General features: G+C 36.3%; 4 protein-coding genes across 5 annotated transcripts; all 4 read left to right on the top strand.

The window, feature by feature from the left end:
* Nucleotides 1-102: 102 nt before the first annotated feature.
* LOC104738047 (gamma conglutin 1-like) lies at nt 103-2,270 on the top strand. 2 transcript variants are annotated; one of them, XM_087481881.1, is made up of 3 exons: nt 157-1,092; nt 1,446-1,689; nt 2,137-2,270. In XM_087481881.1, the coding sequence occupies exons 1-3, from the start codon at nt 229-231 to the stop codon at nt 2,253-2,255; spliced, it is 1,227 nt and encodes a 408-aa protein (XP_087338007.1). In that variant the 5' UTR covers nt 157-228; the 3' UTR covers nt 2,256-2,270. The 2 variants fall into 2 exon arrangements, with proteins under 2 accessions (XP_010456588.2, XP_087338007.1); XM_010458286.3 differs by lacking the exon at nt 2,137-2,270 and having other exon boundaries at nt 103-1,092; nt 1,446-1,846.
* Nucleotides 2,271-3,016: 746 nt separating this feature from the next.
* On the top strand, nt 3,017-4,835 carry LOC104735973 (putative aspartic proteinase GIP2). Its single transcript, XM_010455875.3, has 2 exons — nt 3,017-3,941; nt 4,303-4,835. The coding sequence occupies exons 1-2, from the start codon at nt 3,090-3,092 to the stop codon at nt 4,660-4,662; spliced, it is 1,212 nt and encodes a 403-aa protein (XP_010454177.2). The 5' UTR covers nt 3,017-3,089; the 3' UTR covers nt 4,663-4,835.
* A 42-nt stretch (nt 4,836-4,877) lies between these two features.
* LOC104738046 (putative aspartic proteinase GIP2) lies at nt 4,878-6,273 on the top strand. The gene has a single exon (XM_010458285.3). The coding sequence runs from the start codon at nt 4,996-4,998 to the stop codon at nt 6,205-6,207; it is 1,212 nt and encodes a 403-aa protein (XP_010456587.2). The 5' UTR covers nt 4,878-4,995; the 3' UTR covers nt 6,208-6,273.
* A 3,597-nt stretch (nt 6,274-9,870) lies between these two features.
* LOC104738045 (putative aspartic proteinase GIP2) lies at nt 9,871-10,403 on the top strand. Its single transcript, XM_087480560.1, has 2 exons — nt 9,871-10,153; nt 10,252-10,403. The coding sequence occupies exons 1-2, from the start codon at nt 9,871-9,873 to the stop codon at nt 10,401-10,403; spliced, it is 435 nt and encodes a 144-aa protein (XP_087336686.1).
* Nucleotides 10,404-20,429: the final 10,026 nt, after the last annotated feature.

The following is a 20,429-nucleotide window of genomic DNA, read 5'->3' as shown; positions in this document are numbered from 1 at the left end:
TTTGGATTTGTTATGAGTTTCACGATTCAGCAAGACTTTCTGATATACACTTCTATCTGTTGGTCAGATATAAAAAGGATTCAACAACCTAGTTTGACCCTTAGTTTTCTCTAGAGTGTGTTTTTGTACTCAAAAATGAGGTTTACGGTCTATAATATACCATACCTCAGTAGTCCATCTGCATCACAAGCAAACATTCATTTTCATTTACAAGAGAGAAACACAAAGATGAGTAGCCTCACCCTCACACATCTCATACTATTTTTCTCAATTTTCGCAGCCATAACTTTGAAATTAAACTCTCAGTACCTTCTTCCGATCACCAAACACGAACCCACTAATCAATTTTACACCACATTAAACCTTGGATCCGGTGGGACATCTTCCTCGAACCTCCTCCTTGATTTCGAAACCAACCTCACGTTGGTCAACTGGAACATATTCAATCCTCCACTTTTTGTCAACAACCTCGTGATTTGCAAAAGCTCCACATGCAACTCCATCCCCGGCAATGACTGCGACGACAACGGACTATTCTGTGTTTACCGACAATCAAGCCTTCTAGGTCAAAATGTCGGCGTAATAGGCGCTGTTGTCCAAGACACGGTAAACATCTCCACCACAGACGGTGGCAATCTCCTCTCTCCATTCACCGTCCACCCCTTCACACTCTCTTGCGCCGGAGGGGAACCATTACAAGCCCTTCCGCCTCCGGTCTCCGGAGTTCTAAGTCTTTCTCCCGTATCTTCATCGTTCACCAAACAGGTGACGTCATTGTTTGGAGTCATCCCTAAATTCTCTCTCTGCTTGCCTTCTTCCGGCACCGGTCATTTCTATATGGCCGCCGTTAACTACCTCATCCCGCCGTTCAATAGCGATAATCCCATTCCGATGACTTTGGTACCATTGAAAAACATAGACACGGGGAATTATCTAATCGACGTCAAATCAATCTACGTTGACGGAACTCCTTTGTCGTTTAACCCTAATTTGCTTGCGGGGGGAGCCAAGCTAAGCACAGTGGTTCCTTACACCGTACCCCTCGCCGATATCTACAATGCTCTTGCTCAGTCCTTTACACTGAAAGCAAAGGTATTCAAAACAGACTCTTTAATTATACTTATATTAACAAAATCTCATATTTTGATATTAGACTTTGATTTCAAAGATAAAAGCCACGTGAATATTTTAAATTTAGCCGTGTATTTAAAGTATAAACTATAAGGAAAAAAATATTAAATATATATGATTTCATAATCTCTATCTCATGCACAAAATATCATGTATTGACCTTCGAAGTTGGTAAAATGGTAAAAATAAAAAAACCATATAAACAAGAAAAACGATTACGTGTTACTTTAAATTGCAAAGGAAATGTTTGTATGTTGTGTCTAGAGGAAAACTAAATAATTTATGTTTGTATTTGGGGTTTAACTTTTTCACAGACAATGGGAATATCTAAGGTTCAAGCAATTGCGCCATTTAAAGACTGCTTTGACGCACGCGCTGCAGGGAAGAACATGACGGGGCCGAATGTGCCTGTGATAGATATTGGGGTGCCAGGGAGGGGAGGAGGAGAGGTCAAGTGGAGTTTTCACGGTGCCAATACGGTGGTGAACGTGACGGAGACAGTGATGTGTTTGGCGTTCCTCGACGGTGGACAGAACCCGAAGGACTTGATGGTGATTGGGACTAGTGCCGGCTTAAGGCTTTTAGGGGCCCCCGGGCAATTTTTTCTTTTAATGAAAGACCAATTTTTTTTTTCTTATATGTTTAAAAAAATATGGATTTCATTTTGATAATATATAAACATTTGATAAGATTATAAAAATTTATTTTCATTTTACATTAGAGTCAGTTGAGATCATTACAGAAAATAAAGAATATTTTTAGTTATTGATTCGTAAAAATAAATCATTAAAACATATTTTAACGAATTATTTTTGTGTTACAAATTTTGTTTTTGTCTCTTTTATCTTACGTTATTTTTTTTGTGCCCATTTATCTTGCATTAATTTTTTTTTGTACTCCTTTATCTTACATTATTTTATTTTTTTGTGTCCTTAATCTTACATTATTTATCTTTTTAATCTATGAACCCGGTCGCACCTCTTGTCCCCTATCTAAGCCTGATTAGGACACATCAGCTTCGAGATCATATGCTCGAGATCGATTTTAGCACATCCCTTATGGGTTTGAGTGACTCGCTCTTGCTCCATAACACTAGCTGCTCCACGTGGCCTTCCGAAAACTAAAATTAACCACACATGACAATAAATAAGATTGTGGTATGATCGACTCTGACGTTTCAGTTATTAGTACACTCCTTTGGTATATCATCGTGCTTTTTGGTGCTGTACCATGTATGACACGTTTTCTATGACACATGTGCTCCAATCGAAATTAAAATAAATTATCATCCGTTTCTCTTAAATATCGTTTGTTTAACATTCTAAAGTTATCCTATGTTTTCTATATAAATGATATTTAAAGATTTTTCATTGATAAATTTTGAAATTGAAGTACTTGTAAATTCAAATATCAAAAATAAAAGAGGAAAAAAAAAGAATTTTAAACATCTTCTAATTTAGAGAAACAGACAATATATATAAATATTTTTTTTCAAAATCTCACGATGAACAAAATCAGATTATATGAGTATGAGTTATGAAGTAGACCCCACCACGTGAATTGTAATACTTGAGCAGCGCTCATTTTGCATAATTAGTGATAATTGTTACTAGGAAACACCCACTGAATCACTGATCTTCTCCAAAAAAAATTCAAATTTATTCAATTGTTGTCAATTGTCATGTGTTACATATGCCTAATACTCTCTCCTTTTGGTAAAGAGTGCGCGTAATTCTACTTTCGGAAATAAAGATCTCAACGTGAAACCTCAAAATAATTAAACATTTAAATAATAACCATTATTTTAGTGTTTCCACATCTCCTTAGATCCAAGATGTGTGTTTTTACATGTATAAATACCATACATCTACAGTCCATATTCATCACAAACAATGAAACAAACAATCACATTCATCATTTGATTCCCAAAAAACAAAAAGTGATCCAAGAAAACAAAAATGGGTAGCCTCACGCGTCTCGTAGTCTTTCTCTCCATTTTTGCAACTATAACTCTAAAATTAAACTCACAATACTTTCTTCCGATCACCAAACACGAACCCACAAATCAATTCTACACCACTCTCAACATAGGATCCGTCACAAAATCTCCCGTAAACCTCCTCCTCGACCTCGGAACAAACCTCACGTGGCTCAATTGTCGTAAACTCAAATCTGTATCTTCACTCCGCCTAGTCACTTGTCAGAGCTCCACATGCAAGTCCATACCCGGTAATCGTTGTGCCGGAAAATCCTGTCTTTACAAGCAACCAAACCCTCTCGGTCTAATCCCCGACGTAACCGGCCGTGTCGTCCAAGCCAGAGTCTCTATCTCCACCACAGACGGCGGTAAATTCCTCACCCCAGTTTCAGTACCCCGCTTGACATTCTCCTGCGCCGGTGAGAAAGCACTTCACGGCCTTCCTCCTCTAGTCGCCGGAGTTCTTGCTCTTTCTCCCGGATCCTCGTCGTTCACGAAACAGGTGACGTCAGCGTTTAACGTTATCCCTAACTTCTCTCTCTGCTTGCCTTCTTCCGGCACCGGTCATTTCTATATCGCCGGCGTCCATTACTTTATCCCGCCGTTCAACAACAGCAGTTTTCCGATTCCGATGACTTTCACGCCCATTAGAGGCGTTGATTCAGGAGATTATCTACTCAACGTCCTTAATATCTACGTTGGCGGGACTTCCTTATCGTTGAAACCCAATTTGGTTAACAGTGGAGCTAAACTCAGCACGGTGGTTCCTTACACCGTACTCCACACCGACATCTACAATGCTCTTGCTGAGTCGTTTACACTCAAGGCAAAGGTATTCAAAACAAAACCTCATCGTTTGATATTGGACTTCGAAATGTAAAGATAAAAGCCACCTAAAGATTACAAGTTCATGTGGTCCATTAACTTAAGAATTAAAGATTACTTCATAGTTCATACTGATGCATTCGTATTAATTAACTATTGAGGTGATATTTTTCTAATGGAAACATCTTTTATATTTTTTTGACATTTGAAGTAGATCTACGTATACGAAACCATATAAAAATAATAGAAATATATATATATAGATATAGGTTTTTTTTGAATGATAATTTTCTGTGTTTCTTGAAAATTACTAAAGCGATAAAATAACTCTGTTTTATTTTTATTTATTTGTGGTTTGAATGATACAGGCAATGGGAATATCGATGGTTCCATCGGTGGCGCCGTTTAAACATTGTTTCAATGCACGCACTGCCGGAAAGAAATTGACGGGGCCAAACGTGCCGGTGATTGAGATTGGTTTGCCGGGGAGGATGGGGGAGGTGAAGTGGTGGTTCTACGGTGCGAATACGATGGTGAAAGTGAAGGAAACGGTGATATGTTTGGCGTTTATCGACGGTGGAAAGAAACCGAAGGATTTGATGGTGATTGGGACGCATCAGGTTCAAGATCATATGCTCGAGTTCGATTTCAGCAGGACGGTTCTCGCTTTTAGTGAGTCACTCTTGCTCCAAAACACAAGCTGCTCCACTTGGCCTTCCCAAAAATAGAATCAATCACACATGAGAAAATCTTTGACTTTTCAGTTTAGTACACTTCTTGGTATTGTATGACACGTTTTCCATGACACATGTGTGTTCTTATCGAAATTTAAAATATTGTATGAGAAGCTTTCTAATTTCTATAATATTGACTCAAAACTCCGTTGGAGATTGCTCTTATATATAAATACTTAAATAGAAAGCTTCCAAGGAAATCTAACAAAGATTTCAGGGCAAGCTAAAGCTACCAAGGGAAACACTTGATTATTATAAAATAGACTATCACTTCCATTATAGCAACCATACCATTTTCCAAATCAAGAAACAAGAAATTATACAATAATGGCTGCTCCGATCAATTTGTTATCACTCTTTATCATCTTAACCCTACACACCTCCCTCGCCGTCGGCTACAACAAACCAAACCCACCGGCTTTCCTACTTTCCTTGATCAAAGACAAAGCCACGTATCTCTACTACACAAACCTCAACCTCGGTAACAATAATCACTCTCCTCTCACTCACAGCCTCGCCGTCGATCTCGGCGGTGGCTCATCCGTTCTCCTCCGTTGCAACACCGCCGTCAAATCCACAACTTACCTCCCAATCCGCTGCGACTCCGCTAAATGCAAACAAGCCAAGCTCGACTCGTTCTGTTTCAATAAGACCACCACTTGTGGCAAATACGTTTCCACTTCCTTCACCGAGCATCCACTCAACACACTTCTCGGTCTTGACTCCGTCTCTCTTCTCATCTTGAAACGTAACGGCGTCACTAAAACCGTCCACTCATCGCTGACTTTGACTTGCACCAACGACGCTAACGCCTTAAAACTCATGCCGGAGGTTGTTAACGGAACCATCGGTCTTGGAAAGTCCTTGATATCACTTCCGTCCCAGCTCGCGTCCATGCACAAAACCCCGCGAAAATTCGCTTTCTGTTTGCCCTCTAAACCAACCGGTTTAGGGAGCCTTCTCATTGGAGGAGGCTCTCCTTACACTAACGATGTCTTCAAGAACTTAGCCTCAACTCCTCTGATTGTTGACAGATCGTCCGGTCGGTACTTCATTGACGTGAAGTCCATCGAAATCGCTGGAAAGAACGTTTCTTTGGATAAGAAAAGTCGTGGAAACGCTATGATATGTACATTGGCTCCTTACACCATCTTGCAGACTTCCACTTACAAGGCCATGGTTAGGGAATTTGTGAGAGAAGCTAAGCTGTTGAGAGTCGCAAAGGTGAAACCTTTCGAGGCATGTTTCAACTCCAAAGGGATGGAAAGTGCAGCGGCGGTTCCGGTGATTGATTTGGTGGTGAACGGTGGAGCTAAGTGGAGGATCAATAGGTGGAACTCGCTATTGAAGGTGAAAAGAGATGTGGTTTGTTTAGCGTTTTTTGACGGAGGTGTGAATATGAAGACGACAGAGATGGTGATCGGAGGGTTTCAGATGGAAGATCATCTTGTGGAGTTTGATCTCGAAGCTTCCAAGTTCACTTTCTCGTCTTCACTTTTACTTCGCAATACTACTTGTACCCAAAACATGATTTTATAATCTTTTATATTTTTTTTTTGTGATTTTGTAATCTTATATATCAATATCATCGATTGTTCACCTTAATAACCTCCAAGAAATTAAAACAAACAACAACCGAGGAATTATTATTATTACGGGATATATTATGATTACCATTATAGACTTAAAGTAATATACTACTGTTTAATTATGAAGTAAAACGGAGTGGCCGTGCGTTTGACTAGTATAATTTTTGAAAGGTTTTTGTTAAAAGCTTCGAAGTCATATGCTTTGAAATAGTTCGAAAAGTATAATATATTGTTACTATTAGAAATAGAATCGTATTGCATTTTTTAAAATTGTTCTGTACGTTTAAAGCCTAAATGGTGTGTTATATGAAAGTAATACGTTGGCAAATTTTTCTCCTGACCCACAAAAGTGTAATTTTTTGTTATCAGCTTTTTTTTTTTTACCAATTGAATTGGGTCAGATCAGCCGTTTTGTTCGGAGCATCAAGCAGCGGAACCCGGAGCTATCTTTCTTCCCTTCCCCAGCTAGAAAAAAGAGCTTTTGCAACGGAATCATTGGGCGAACTGCGGACTACGATACAAGTCATGAGCGATAGCGTTGTGAGGGCAGCGATTGGGATATTACTGTTTCCTTAAAAGTTTATAAAAGGAAGAATTTCACAACTTTTTCCTACTTTGCAACAAACTCATACCCTAAAAATATTTCAAAGAATTTAGTTCTTTATTTTTTTATCTTAATATTTTCCCATGTATGTATATAGTAATTTTATCATTTCTCTTATTCAAATTCGAAACATCAATGTATACAACACTATATATATACATTGATGACTGTGAACCCGGCCCTACGTGAGTTTAAACTTAAACTTTTAATTTTATAATTCTGGAGTACTCAAGTTTGCATCCATTAAATACCTTTTTTTTGGTATTTAGAAAGCAAAAAAAAGGTATTTAATGGATGCAAACTTGAGTGCTCCAGAATTATAAAATTAAAAGTTTAAGTTTAAAGAAGAACAGGTGACGTGAGTTTTTTTGCTGGATTTCACATTTTCAGATCTTCGTTAAAGAGAAAACTATTAAAATGTATTTTTTCGGCTCCAAAGTTTTAAAGATTAAGATGCTACTGTCCGTTGAAATAAATATGATAAAATTATGCCAATGGATACGTTTTTCTAAATCTATATCTTCTATATATACATTTTTTGAAACATTTAACAAATAAATCCTAGAGTTGGAACCTATTTATACTATTGACATTATTTTTTTAAAAATTTATAATTTACTATTTATTAAATTATGTTAGGTTTCCCATTTTTGTAAACAATTATTCTCCCATAATTGCAACTTCCCAAAAAATCGGAACTACTATTATTTACATTAAATACTAATTTGATAATTAATTAAATAATATAACATTCCATAAACTTAAAAAAAATTGTCCCTAATCAAAGTTTTAATGCGTAATTTCTAGCATATTCCTTAATAAAACTAATTACACAAATTTTTCACCCTAATTAGTTGCTAACTGGAATATTATTGCCTTGGAGAAGAAAACACCCTATAAGTATATCTTACACCTAAACGAGAATTATCATCACTAACACCCACAACTTACTGAAAACATAAGATATACCTTTGGCTTAAGGATGAAACGTGACATTTGCATACTATTTGGTTTTCTCTATATTTATATTGTTGTTATAATTGTCATATTTTCTGATTTTCAATACTAACATTTTAACGTAGTGACGAGAGAATGGCATGACAAGCATTGCAGCGGTTGAAACGTGGGTGGGCAAACATTTGACTACGATTATAATTTCAACACATGTGTTTGGGACAAACAATGTGGTCACTATACTCAGATTGTGTGGAGAAACACGGATAAGTAGGGATGTGCAAAAGTGAGATGCAAGAATGGTCAAACCTTCATCACTTGCAACTACGATCCTCCCGGTAATTGGGTTGGCCTGTGGCCTTACTAAAAAAACTCCATTTAAATGCTTACAAATCATATATGTATTGTTCAGTTATACAAATCATCTTTCGTGGAACTAATAAACATTGTGGAAATCATAATAATTTCTTATTATTATAATTTTTATTTTTGATTGCCTATGATTCTTCAGTTCCAAAAACAAGTTTTAATTCAGTTACTCCTATGAGATTGAATAAAATAAATGGAAGTCAAAGGATAAGAAGATTTTTTTTTTACCGTGTATAGTTTTCTAATTGTTGTAGCCATTTTTTATTTAGTTTATTTAAGAAATATGAAAGTAATATAATTAGTAGATATGAAGTTTCGACCTTTTGTAATTCTATAACTTAGAAATCGACTATTTTTAATAATATTTTTTATTCAAAGAGTGTAGGTTCAAAAAAAACTTTTAACAAATCTTTTTAATTAAATTTTGATAAAAATTATCTCATTTTATTTTAACTAATAACAATAATAGAGGTGCATATGATTTGGGTTATAACCAATGGTAAAATTGAATATATATTACAACAAATAAATACAATTTATTTTTTATATATTTTAATTTAAAAAATATTACACCGCGGGTGAATATCTAGTGGAAGACAAAACTGAACAATCAAAATTTTTATTTGATTAATATAATAAAACCAACCCAAAAGTGATAAATCACTTAGTAACGAACTAACGATTACTCGCACTAACACAGTAGTAAATAATCAAATGTGTATACCGTCGAGATTACCATTCTTAATACTTTTTTCTTAAATGAAGTACTCATCTCAAAACTCGTATAATTTAGCCTCGAGTGTCGGTATTGAAGCCCAAGTGGGATTTTTTAATAGAATATGTTCCGGAAAACGTGATATTTGGCAAAAAAAAAAAAAATCTCTTAATATAATATTGTATATTCATTCTAATTTTCCTGTTTTATAAAGATAGACATTTTTTAAGAAAACTTGTTATATATTTTAATGCAAACTTTATGTAACGTTTCTGGTTTTTATTCCTATTAATTAGAATGAAAATCTCCACTATTATATTTTATATATTTGAAATCTTAATTTTTGTTTGTTAAAATGAGAGCACGTGGGAAGCTGCTTCTGATCATGTCATTCCAAAAACTTACTGGAAATGTTAAAATCTACTATTACAAAAAGAATCGAAGAAGACCCAGATCATTCTATAAATATACATGATGGTTGGGTTAGTCTTAGTAATTCACATCACAGGCACAGCCCCCAACTAACTAATCTCAAGTTCTCAACCAAACAAGAAAAAAAAATATGGCTCCTCGTGTGATCTTCCGACTCCTCTCTCTTGTTTTTCTCTACCTTGCAAACACATCCCACTCGTTGGAAAAGTTTCAATCATTTCTACACCCAGTTAATAAAGATAAGGCCACAAATATCTACTCCATCCCTTTGTCCATTGGCTCGAGTGTAAGCCAAGAATTCGTCCTTGACCTCAACGGAGTAGGACCGTACGTTATCGCAAAACTGCGCCACAGCCGCCAAATCCTCCTCCTTTCACCCCATCAGATGCGGCTCCACAAGATGCACCTATGCAAACCCGAGCTTCTCCTGTCCCAGTAACACCACCACTAAGACGAAGACCCCGTGTCGCTCCTCCAACAATGCCCGGCTCTTCCGAGACACCGTACCGTTATTATATTCATACAACGGTGTTTACACTATGGATAGTGAAAAGAACTCTTCGCTAAGTTTGACCTGCACTGATGGTGCTCCTGTCAAAGGAACCATCGGTCTCGCTAACACTCATTTGTCCATTCCCTCGCAGCTCATTTCCATGTACCAGCTTGCTCCAAAGATGGCTCTCTGTTTGCCTTCCACCGAAAAATCAAAAACTTATTCTGGTGACCTTTGGATCGGTAAAGGGGAGTATTACTATCTGCCTTACTTAAAAGATGTTTCTACGATCTTTGCCTCCACACCTTTGATTGGCAATGCCAAGTCCGGTGAGCATTTTATCGATGTGAAGTCCACCAAATCGGTGGAAAGACCGTTCCAATACTCCATGGAGCCACAAAGATATGCACTATGGCTCCTTACACAGTACTGCAAACTTCCATTTACAAGGCTCTTCTCACAGCCTTCTCCAGAAACGCCAAGATGGCTAAAGCTCCCGCCATGAAGCCTTTTGGTGCTTGCTTCCGCTCTAATAGAGGACGTGGAGCTCCCGTGATCGACCTATTGCTTGTTGGATAATTCCAACTTGTGTTTGAGTGTTTGAAGTTATCTCATTAAGAAGGTGCTTAAGGAGATAAGAGATAAGGATGCACAAACAAGATTTAGATAAGGAGGAGCTTATTTAGATAAGGCTTTCTGTTGTAATCCTATTAGAATTAGGAGTTGTCTAATTCATTATAAATAGAGAGGTCAATAGAGAGGTGTTCTGTGTGACTTGAGAGAGATTTAGTTTTTGAGAAGTTTTCTTAATCAATAAGAAAATGTGTTCTTACTTTCAAGTTTTCAATCTTATATTTGGTATCAGAGCAAGGTTGTGTTGCTGATCTTAAAATCGGTGGAGAAGATTCAAGATAAGCATGGCGGCCGAACCAAATCCACCATTACGAACAAAGGACCTTGGAGCACCATCAATCCAATGTCCTTTACTCACACCAACTAATTACACAGTATGGTCGATGAGGATGAAGATCATACTTCGAGTCAACGAAGTGTGGATGTAATCGAACCTGGAGCCACAGATGAAAAGAAGAATGATATTGCGACTGCCCTTCTGTTTCAGTCTGTTCCAGAGTCACTTATCTTGCAAACAGGAGAGCAAGATTCAGCCAAATCACTTTGGTGTGCCATCCGATCATGTCACCAAGGAGCGGAACGTGTAAAGAAGGCAAGACTTCAAACCTTGTTAGCAGAACTAGAGCGTTTAAAGATGAGTGAATCAGATTCGGTAGATGACTTTGCTGGGAAGATCTCAGGGATTGCATCGCAGTCAGCTTTTTTGGGAGAGACCATCGAAGAACCGAAAATTGTAAAGAAGTTTCTCACAGGATTGCCTAGAGCAAAGTTTATCCATATGGTAGCTTCTCTAGAACAAGTCCTTGATTTAAACACAACAACGTTTGTGGATATTGTGGGAAGACTAAAAGCTTATGAGGAACGAATTGGTGAAGTTAGTCCAGTCGAAGATCAAGGGAAGTTTATGTTTACTAATACCTCTAATAATCGTGGAGGATATGGCGGTTTTAGAGGAGGATCCAGAGGTAGAGGCAACTATGGTAGGGGAAGCTACGGTAGAGGCAATTTTGGCAGAGGTGGTTTCGGTAGAGGCAGGGGTTGAGGGAGATTCAACGACCAAAACCAAGGAGGAGAAACCACAGAAGAGAACCAAAAACAACCGAAGAAATATCTATCCAAAGTAATTTGTTGGAGATGCGACAAACCTGGTCATTATGCGACGACTTGCACCAACAAACCGATACAGAGTAATAACCAGAACCAAGAATCAAATCTCAATGAGACACATGAAGCAGATGGACTCTATAGGCATGAAGTTTTTTTCCTCAATGAAGACAAGGTGATTCCAGAAAATTACAATATCAACAAAGGCAATGCAAGTGTTTGGTATTTAGATAATGGAGCAAGTAATCACATGTCAGGAAACAGAGAATTCTTTTGCAGTTTGGATGAGAGGATTAAGGGAAAAGTGAGGTTTGGTGATGGCTCATATGTTGATATTGTTGGGAAGGGAACTATTAACTTTGTTTGCAAAACAGGCGAAATAAGAGCACTCAAAGAAATCTACTATATACCCGAACTTAAGCACAACATATTGAGTTTGGGACAAGCAACAGAAGGAGGGTGTGAGGTGAACATGAAAAAGGATTTTCTAACACTTCTAGACCCATGTGGAAGGCTGCTTGTAAGAGTTACCAGGTCATCAAACCGTTTGTACAAGACTCCGATGGAGATTAGTTTACCAATGTGTCTGCAGATCGACAGTGATGAGGCTACATGGCGTTGGCATGCTCGGCTGGGGCATGTAAGTTTCACTGTCATGAAGAATATGGTTCAACAGGATATGGTTGTAGGAATGCCAAACATGATTCATGAGAAGGATATGTGTGATGTGTGTCTAGCAGGAAAGCAAACAAGAGGTTCTTTCCCGGTTAAAACTAGTTTTCGTGCATCGCAACCATTGGAGTTGGTTCACAGAGACTTGTGTGGTCCTATTTCACCACAAACACCAGCCAACAACCGCTATGTTTTTGTGCTAATTGACGATTTCTCTAGGTACATGTGGACGATGTTGCTAAAGGAAAAGAGCGAAGCCTTTGAACGCTTTAAACGATTTAAAGACTTTTCGAACCGATAGAGGAGGAGAGTTCACTTCAGGTGAGTTCAATCAGTTCTGCGAGGAGAATGACATTACTAGACACTTGACTACACCATATACACCACAGCAAAACGGTGTGATAGAGAGAAGAAACCGCACTTTGATGGAGATGACAAGAAGTTTGATGAAGGGGATGATGATCCCGATTGATATGTGGGGAGAAGCTGTACGTCATGCGACTTACCTCATTAATCGAGTGCCCACAAAAGCACTGAACGGTCAAACCCCATATGAGTGTTTTATGTCCAAGAAACCAAACATTGAACACTTGAGAGTGTTCAGGTATGTTGCGTATGCAAAGGTCAATGGACCACAGTTGAAAAATCTAGATGATAGATCAAGGAAAGTGATCAATCTCGGCACAGAACCTGGTTCTAAAGCTTATAGACTCTATGATCCGAATGCCAAGAGAGTAGTGGTTAGTAGAGATGTTATTTTTGATGAAAATAAGGCTTGAGAATGGTCATCTACGGTAGTTGAGTCAGAAGGTGAACCAGGAGCATCTAAACTCTTTCAAGACGGTTTTATAGAAGATGGTGGTAGACACGACAATGATCAAGACAGCGATCAGCAAAATGCAGACCAAGAAGCTATAAATCATGATAACGAGGAAGAACAATAAAACGGAGAAGACAATGTGGGTGATGAGATTGTCGAAAACCAAGTTCAAGGTCAACAAGTCGCGGTACAACCCTTGGTAACTAGGTCTGGTCGTGTGGTAACAAAACCAGTTTATCTCAATGACTATATCTTATTTGCAGAAGAAGAGAGTTGCAGTTTGTTCCTAACAATAGCTGGAGAACCAGAAAACTATTTTGAAGCTGGAAAGATAAAAGAATGGATTGATTCTATGAACGCTGAAATAGATTCGATCATAAGGAACAACACATGGGAGCTTGTAGACAGACCAGTCGGATTTAAACCTATAGGAGTTAGGTGGATCTATAAACTCAAAAGAAAGGCTAATGGTTCGGTGAATAAGTTTAAGGCGAGGTTAGTTGCAAAAGGATATGTGCAACAACAAGGCATAGACTTCGACGAGGTGTTTGCTCCGGTAGCAAGAGTCGAAACTATAAGGCTACTTATAGCACTTGCGGCAACAAGAGGTTGGGAAATTCATCAATTAGATGTGAAGACAGCTTTTCTCAATGGTGAGCTAAAGGAATATGTCTATGTTACTCAACTTGAGGGGTTCAAGAAGAAGGGAGAAGAGGATCGAGTGTATAAGCTTCATAAAGCCTTGTAAGGACTTCGTCAAGCTCCTAGAGCGTGGAATTTAAAGCTTGATCAAGTTTTTAAGGAAATGAACTTCAAGAAGTGTGTGAAGGAACCAACAGTTTATCGCAAGAAAGAGGAGAAAGAGTTCTTGATTGTAGCTATCTATGTTGATGATCTGTTCATTACAGGAACCTCACTCAATATTATTAGACGGTTCAAGGAGGATATGTCAAGAAGATTTGAGATGTCGGATCTAGGAAAATTAACGTATTATCTTGGCATAGAAGTCATTCAAGGAACGGATGGAATAAGGATAAAACAATAGGGATACGCTCCAGGAATCCTTACTGATGCAGGGATGGGTTCCTGCAACTCGACTCATGAACCGATGGAGCTGGGACTGAGTTTGTCGAAAGCAGAGAAAGAGAAAGAGATCGATGCAACTAGATACAGAAGAACTATAGGATGTTTGCGATATCTTCTTCATACAAGACCAATTTGTCTTTTGCATTTGGAGTTCTTAGCCGCTATATGCAGAGTCCAAGAGTGTCTCACGGGCAAGCTATCAAAAATGTTCTAAGGTATCTAAAGGGAACCACAGGTTACGGTTTGTTTTTCAAGAAGGATGGATCAAGAAGGATCACCGGATACAGTGACAGCAGTCACAACATTGACATCGACGATGGAAGGAGCACCACAGGACATGTTTTCTACTACGGCTCATCACCTATTACGTGGACAACACAAAAACAGCCGACTGTGGCATTGTCATCGTGTGGAGCAGAATTCATGGCCGCTACGGAAGCTGCCAAACAAGCAATATAGCTTAAAGAATTATTGAGTGAAATACTAAGCTTACAAGGAGAGAAGATCCTACTTAGAGTTGATAATAAAACAGTCATAGCTCTAACCAAGAACCCAATTTTTCATGGTAGGACGAAGCATATGCTTGCCAAGTACCATTTCATTCGAAGGTGTGTAGAGAATGATCAAATTGAAGTTGATCATGTGCCAGGAGAGGAGCAGAAAGCGGACATACTTACAAAACCTTTAGGTCGGATTAAATTCAAGGAAATTAGGAGTTTACTCGGAGTTGAGGAGATTAAGCTTCCCGGAGTTTATGTTGGAATTACGGGGGAGAATGTTGGATAATTCCAACTTGTGTTTGAAGTTATCTCATTAAGAAGGTGCTTAAGGAGATAAGAGATAAGGATGCACAAACAAGATTTAGATAAGGAGGAGCTTATTTAGATAAGGTTTTGTGTTGTAATCCTATTAGAATTAGAAGTTGTCTAATTCATTATAAATAGAGAGGTCAATACAAAGGTGTTCTGTGTGACTTGAGAGAAATTTAGTTTTTGAGAAGTTTTCTAAATCAATAAGAAAAGGTGTTCTTACTTTCAAGTTTTTAATCTTATAGTGCTGAGTAGAGGTGCTAAGTGGAGGATTTACGGCTCTAATTCGCTGGTGAAGGTGAATAAAAACGTTGTTTGTTTAGGGTTTGTGGACGGAGGTGTGAATCCGAAGAACCCTATACTTATCGGAGGATATCAGATGGAAGATAATTTGGTGGAGTTCGATCTCAAAGCTTCCAAGTTTTCTTTCTCTTCTTCTCTTTTGCTTCACAACACTTCTTGCTCAGTGGAGAGGTTATCTCCTTTCTAATGCACGTAATCGTTTAATCGATGATGGATGTTATGAGTTAAGGCATGTCATTTCCTTCCAGCGTCGATATGATAAATTAAAGTCAATAATTTAAAGATTGTATATGAGTACTTAGAGGAAATCACTATAATTCGCGTGTTAGAGATATATAGACTGAAAGAATGTTTGGTAAGGAAAGTTATTATAAACCACTTTCTTGATCTCTCAGTTCCTTTTTTCATCATGTCAATATTTGTTCGCCTAAATACTGTATGTATGAATGTATGTAACTCTCCGAACCGAACCGGTTAACCAAAACCAAATATGCTCAAATAAAACAGATCTAAGCATCTACATTCCATTCATCCCTATTTATTAGGTTTATCCACGTGTTATAAATCAAAACATGTTGAGTGAGTGCATATTTTTGTATATGCAATTAAGTACTAATCTGTTGTATAATTTATCATTTTATTGAATCAACGGGTTCCTTCCTCCACTTGATAGTACTAAACTACTAAAATAAAGGTTATTATATGAGTTATAAAAAGCTTGACAGTACTCAATGCTTTCGAGTATTTTCTTTAATCATGAATAAAATATTCTAATTATAAAAGTTTCTGGCAATTTGCAAAAGAATTGTTATTCTAATAAAGATTTGTAACTTCGAAAGCATCGCACAATAAGTGCCACCGACGAGACAAGGCATGCTTTCAAAGTTACAAATCTTTATAAATAAAAAAACAGAGGGCAAAGTACGACATAGTGTAGTTGATTACTGATTACATAAACTAAAAAAAGAGTACGACATATTGTAGTTGATTACCTTTGCAGCATCTGATCATTGCATTCCGCAGTAAACACATGCTTTTCTCTATTTTTGTAATATGATTTCTATTGATTTGACTTGAAAGAAGTATTCATCAGAGGAGGCTTCGTTGGTGATGAGCGAGACGGTGGTGAAGAGGCGAGAAGCGTCGTACTGGTAAGGCGGGAGGAAGTATATACCTCCGCCGATGAAAAGGTCTCCGAAACCAGAGTCCTCTGTTTTAGTAGGAAGACAGAGTGCGAATTTTGGCGGGAAGAGTTTAACGGCGGAGGAGAGTTGCGACGGGAGAGAAAGAGCGTGAACGTGAGCTGTTATTGGGCCAAAAATATATATTAGGCCTTTATCTGAAGTGAATGTATTGATTTAATATCAATCAAAGCCCAATGATACCAAAAACCCATGTACTGGATATCATTTAAATCTCCAATTCACACCTATTCGTATGGTTTAATTGCTTTCTAGTATTTTACGTATGCTGATATGCATATGAATGAAGTTTCGGCCCAATGTATTTTTATAAAAGTGTTGTCTACTAATCCAATCCATACGTTACTTATTACGCGTGCACACACACACACACACACACACACTTATATGTCTCACATAGGCAAGCTAATCACGGAGCAAATTACATATCAAATATAGCTAGTCAAGTGTCGATCATGGTGATTGGTAAATCAATTTGTCCAAATCAACTATTTGTAGTAGAGGGGAATCCTATGATGATTATGTACGATGCAAATTGATTGCTTCTTCAGAAAAAAAAAAACAAGACAGAGTTTTGTATATGTTTTTAGGTCTCCATGTAAAATTTAAAAAAAAAAACAAAAACAAAACAAAACTGTATCACAATACACACATCATATATCCATCATGATTAGTTTGCAATTCAGTGTGCACAACTAAAACTTATAGCAAGAAAAAGAAAAAAGAATGTGCACCAAAACAATATAAAAACGACTCATAAGATGATCGATGTTGTGCAATCAGTCACATGTTCCACTAGCTGTTGGTGTGTCTCTTTGTGTGTCAATTGTAATGGTGGTGTCCTTATCATACAAAGTCATCGGGAGGGATTTTGTGCCAAAAATTTACAGTCCTCAGATTCTCTCTGTGATCTTTTCTCCTTTTTAAGTTACAAAACATTTCGTACCAATCACTTTTTTGTAACTCCTATTTACACTACACCACTTTCAACACATATATGTAGCATCCACTTTTACAACAAAAAAAAATTCAACTCTCCTCTTCCTTTTTCGTTTTTATCCCCACCAATCTATTACTCTCTCTCTCTCTTTTCACCCGAGATTTTCTTCTGATTAATTGATTGTTTTTGTTTTTTTTGTTTCGTAACGTATGAATTTTTTTCCCTAAATTATGAATTTAAATTTTAATAACGAGAGAGAGAGAGAGAAGAAGAAGAGTGATGATGAGGCGTGGTGTATAGTGTGAGCCTGTGAGGTATGGAGAAAAAAGTGGGGCCCACAACCATGAAAATCTGACCGTACATCAGAAAGATTCCCATATTAGATACGTGGGTCCTACAAACTTTACTCGAACCGACGATCTGCACCGTTGGATTCAGTTTCCGTCATTTTTTGCCATATCGAGTCTTTTTGTACACGCGTCACACTGGATTATTTATTAAAAGTACGATTCGGCTCGACCCGGCTCGGCTCCCAACGACCGTTCAAGTTTTCCGGTAAAATTGAATACTACAGTACTAGTGTCTCTTTTTTTTTTTGCTTATTTTGTACTATTGGTTGTAGTAGCCTTTCGAGCTTCGCTTTTTTGACCGTTCGTTCACTCGTAGAAATTGGAAGATCTTCTTTTTTTCTTTTATATCCGGTGTGTTTGTCAGAAGACGTAACAAGCAAATCAAGAATCTGTTGATTTTATCGACTTAAAGATTGTAGTTTTGTACTTATAGTTACGGCTTCCCTGCTCTTAACCTTTTATATATAGATGAATGTTCTACACTCGTTATTACGGTTTATTCCATATTATTTTATCATCATGTATAGTATATGTATAATCGAATAAACAACTTTTTAGTTATAACTTACAAGTAGTATAATATTGATATCAAGATACCTTGATAAATTGATCAATATGTAAATATGTTTGGGTTTTAACCGAGATGAATGTGATCAGCCGAGTTAAATTGTACTTGAATTTTTTGATATGAATAAATAGAAATTATGAAGAAAAAAAAATTGAAGTAAGGTCGGACTCTGAGGTGATGTGTTTGGGGTCATAGTTCTACGAAAAGTGAAGGATCCAGCCATGTTGTTACTTGTCGTATCTCCCTTCACATTATAAGCTATGGAGGACTGTTTATACAAGAAATCATTTGACTTGAATCCAAAGATCGGATTTAGATGGTTGAATTACGTCTTGTTAGTCGTATGTTTTTAATGGATATAAGATATTAAGATACAACTTTGATAGTTCTGACATGATCAAACGGTTCTTGCATATATGTTTGTCAAAAAACAGTATCTAGCATGACCAAAACGTATTTTCTCTTCTAATATGATGTTTTATATTGCTTGGTCAGCGCTACATGAAGTCTCATGCATCTTATAAGCATTATCATTCATGGTTAGATATCCAAAGGCTCATAATCTTGGCACCGACTGAAAACTGTGGAAAATAATCGTGGGACCTGCGGTCTCTGGAGTTTTTTCTTTTATTTTTCTGTGGGTTGGGAGGTGTGGTGACTCGTGACATGTCATATGCCGAGCCGAGCGTCCAAAAGATTGACCTCCTCATATACGATCATACGTATTGTGTTGTTTCTATCATGATCTGGTTAGTAAACGAAATTATCAGTAAATATCGATTAGAAATTACTATTAAAAAATAAGTAATCACAATGTTTTTAAAAATTTTGTGGTATCACAAAGGATGATTTTTTTAGTGTATTTTTATATAAAATTAAATCAGTAATTAATGTTTTTACTTTTATAATAAATAATTAAATATATATACATATGTTTAAATGACAAGTGCCAGAAAAGTATAAGTAAATAAGTATTAAAAGGAATATCAAACAAAAGTATTTAATAATAATACAATATTTATTATTATTTTTAATTTTGGTGAAAAACTTAAAAAAATCATCTATAATGATAGAGAGAGTATATTTTAAGAATTAATTATTAATTGTTTTTAAGACTAATTAATTAATTGTTTTACCCAAAACACGCATAAGTAATGTTTACTTTTAAAATGTTTAACCAATCGAAAACAAGACTGCATAAAATAAATAATAAAAAAATATAAAATTAGTCTAAAAGTTGCCTTAAAATTGAAAATATCTTATATTATGAAACAAACAAAAACCTCCAAAACATCCTATATTATGAAACGGAAGGAGTATTATTCTTTATGTTTTACAAGCAGTGTTATTTTATATTTCCAATAAGTGTTTTAATACTAAGACCATGAATGCCAGCACGTGGAAGTGCTTATTTCAACACTTTTTAAAAAAATTTGCTATATGTCATCATTCATATAATCATTCAGTAATTTGCATTTTTTGAAAGAGAAAATCAAAAACCATTTTGCATTTTTCAAGTGAATGTAATAACAAACGGACTGCTTTTTTGTGTCCACCAACCATTTAGCAGTGGTTTTCCAAATAACACATAATATAATATAAAACTTTATTTTATTATATTTAGTTATTTATTGAAGAAAATAATAATCAGTTATATTTTAACAAAAAACTATGCTAAAGTTTTATTTTCAATTTTAAAATTTTAAAACTTTTGATAAATAAATTACTCTTTAAATAAATTATAAAGTAAATTACTTTACTATTTCTTCACAAATTATAAAATAATCACTTTTAATATGAAAACAGATTTGTAGTAGAAAAAGTTATATCATCCAAAATGTATAATATATATTTTAACTAGATTTAAAATTTTGAAAATCCATAGTTTCCTCTAGAAGGAATTTATTTTTAAAAGAATGTATATTTTAATGAACTAAATTTTACATGATTAATTTCAAATAGTTTTGGTTTTTGAAGTATATAACTCAAATGTTGTTTTAAAAAATATAATATAATTTATGATATTATTGTTAGTTAAACAAATTTGGAACTAAAGATTAATATTATGAATAGTTTGTAAATCAAAGAGCTTGCAAATGGTTTTTTTATTGTGTCGTA

Source organism: Camelina sativa, chromosome 13 (genome assembly GCF_030686135.1).
Source record: "Camelina sativa cultivar CO46 ecotype springtype chromosome 13, ASM3068613v1".
NCBI classification, from domain to species: Eukaryota; Viridiplantae; Streptophyta; class Magnoliopsida; order Brassicales; family Brassicaceae; genus Camelina; species Camelina sativa.
The sequence above is the reverse complement of the archived record's forward strand: the minus strand, read 5'-3'. Positions and strand labels throughout refer to the sequence as shown.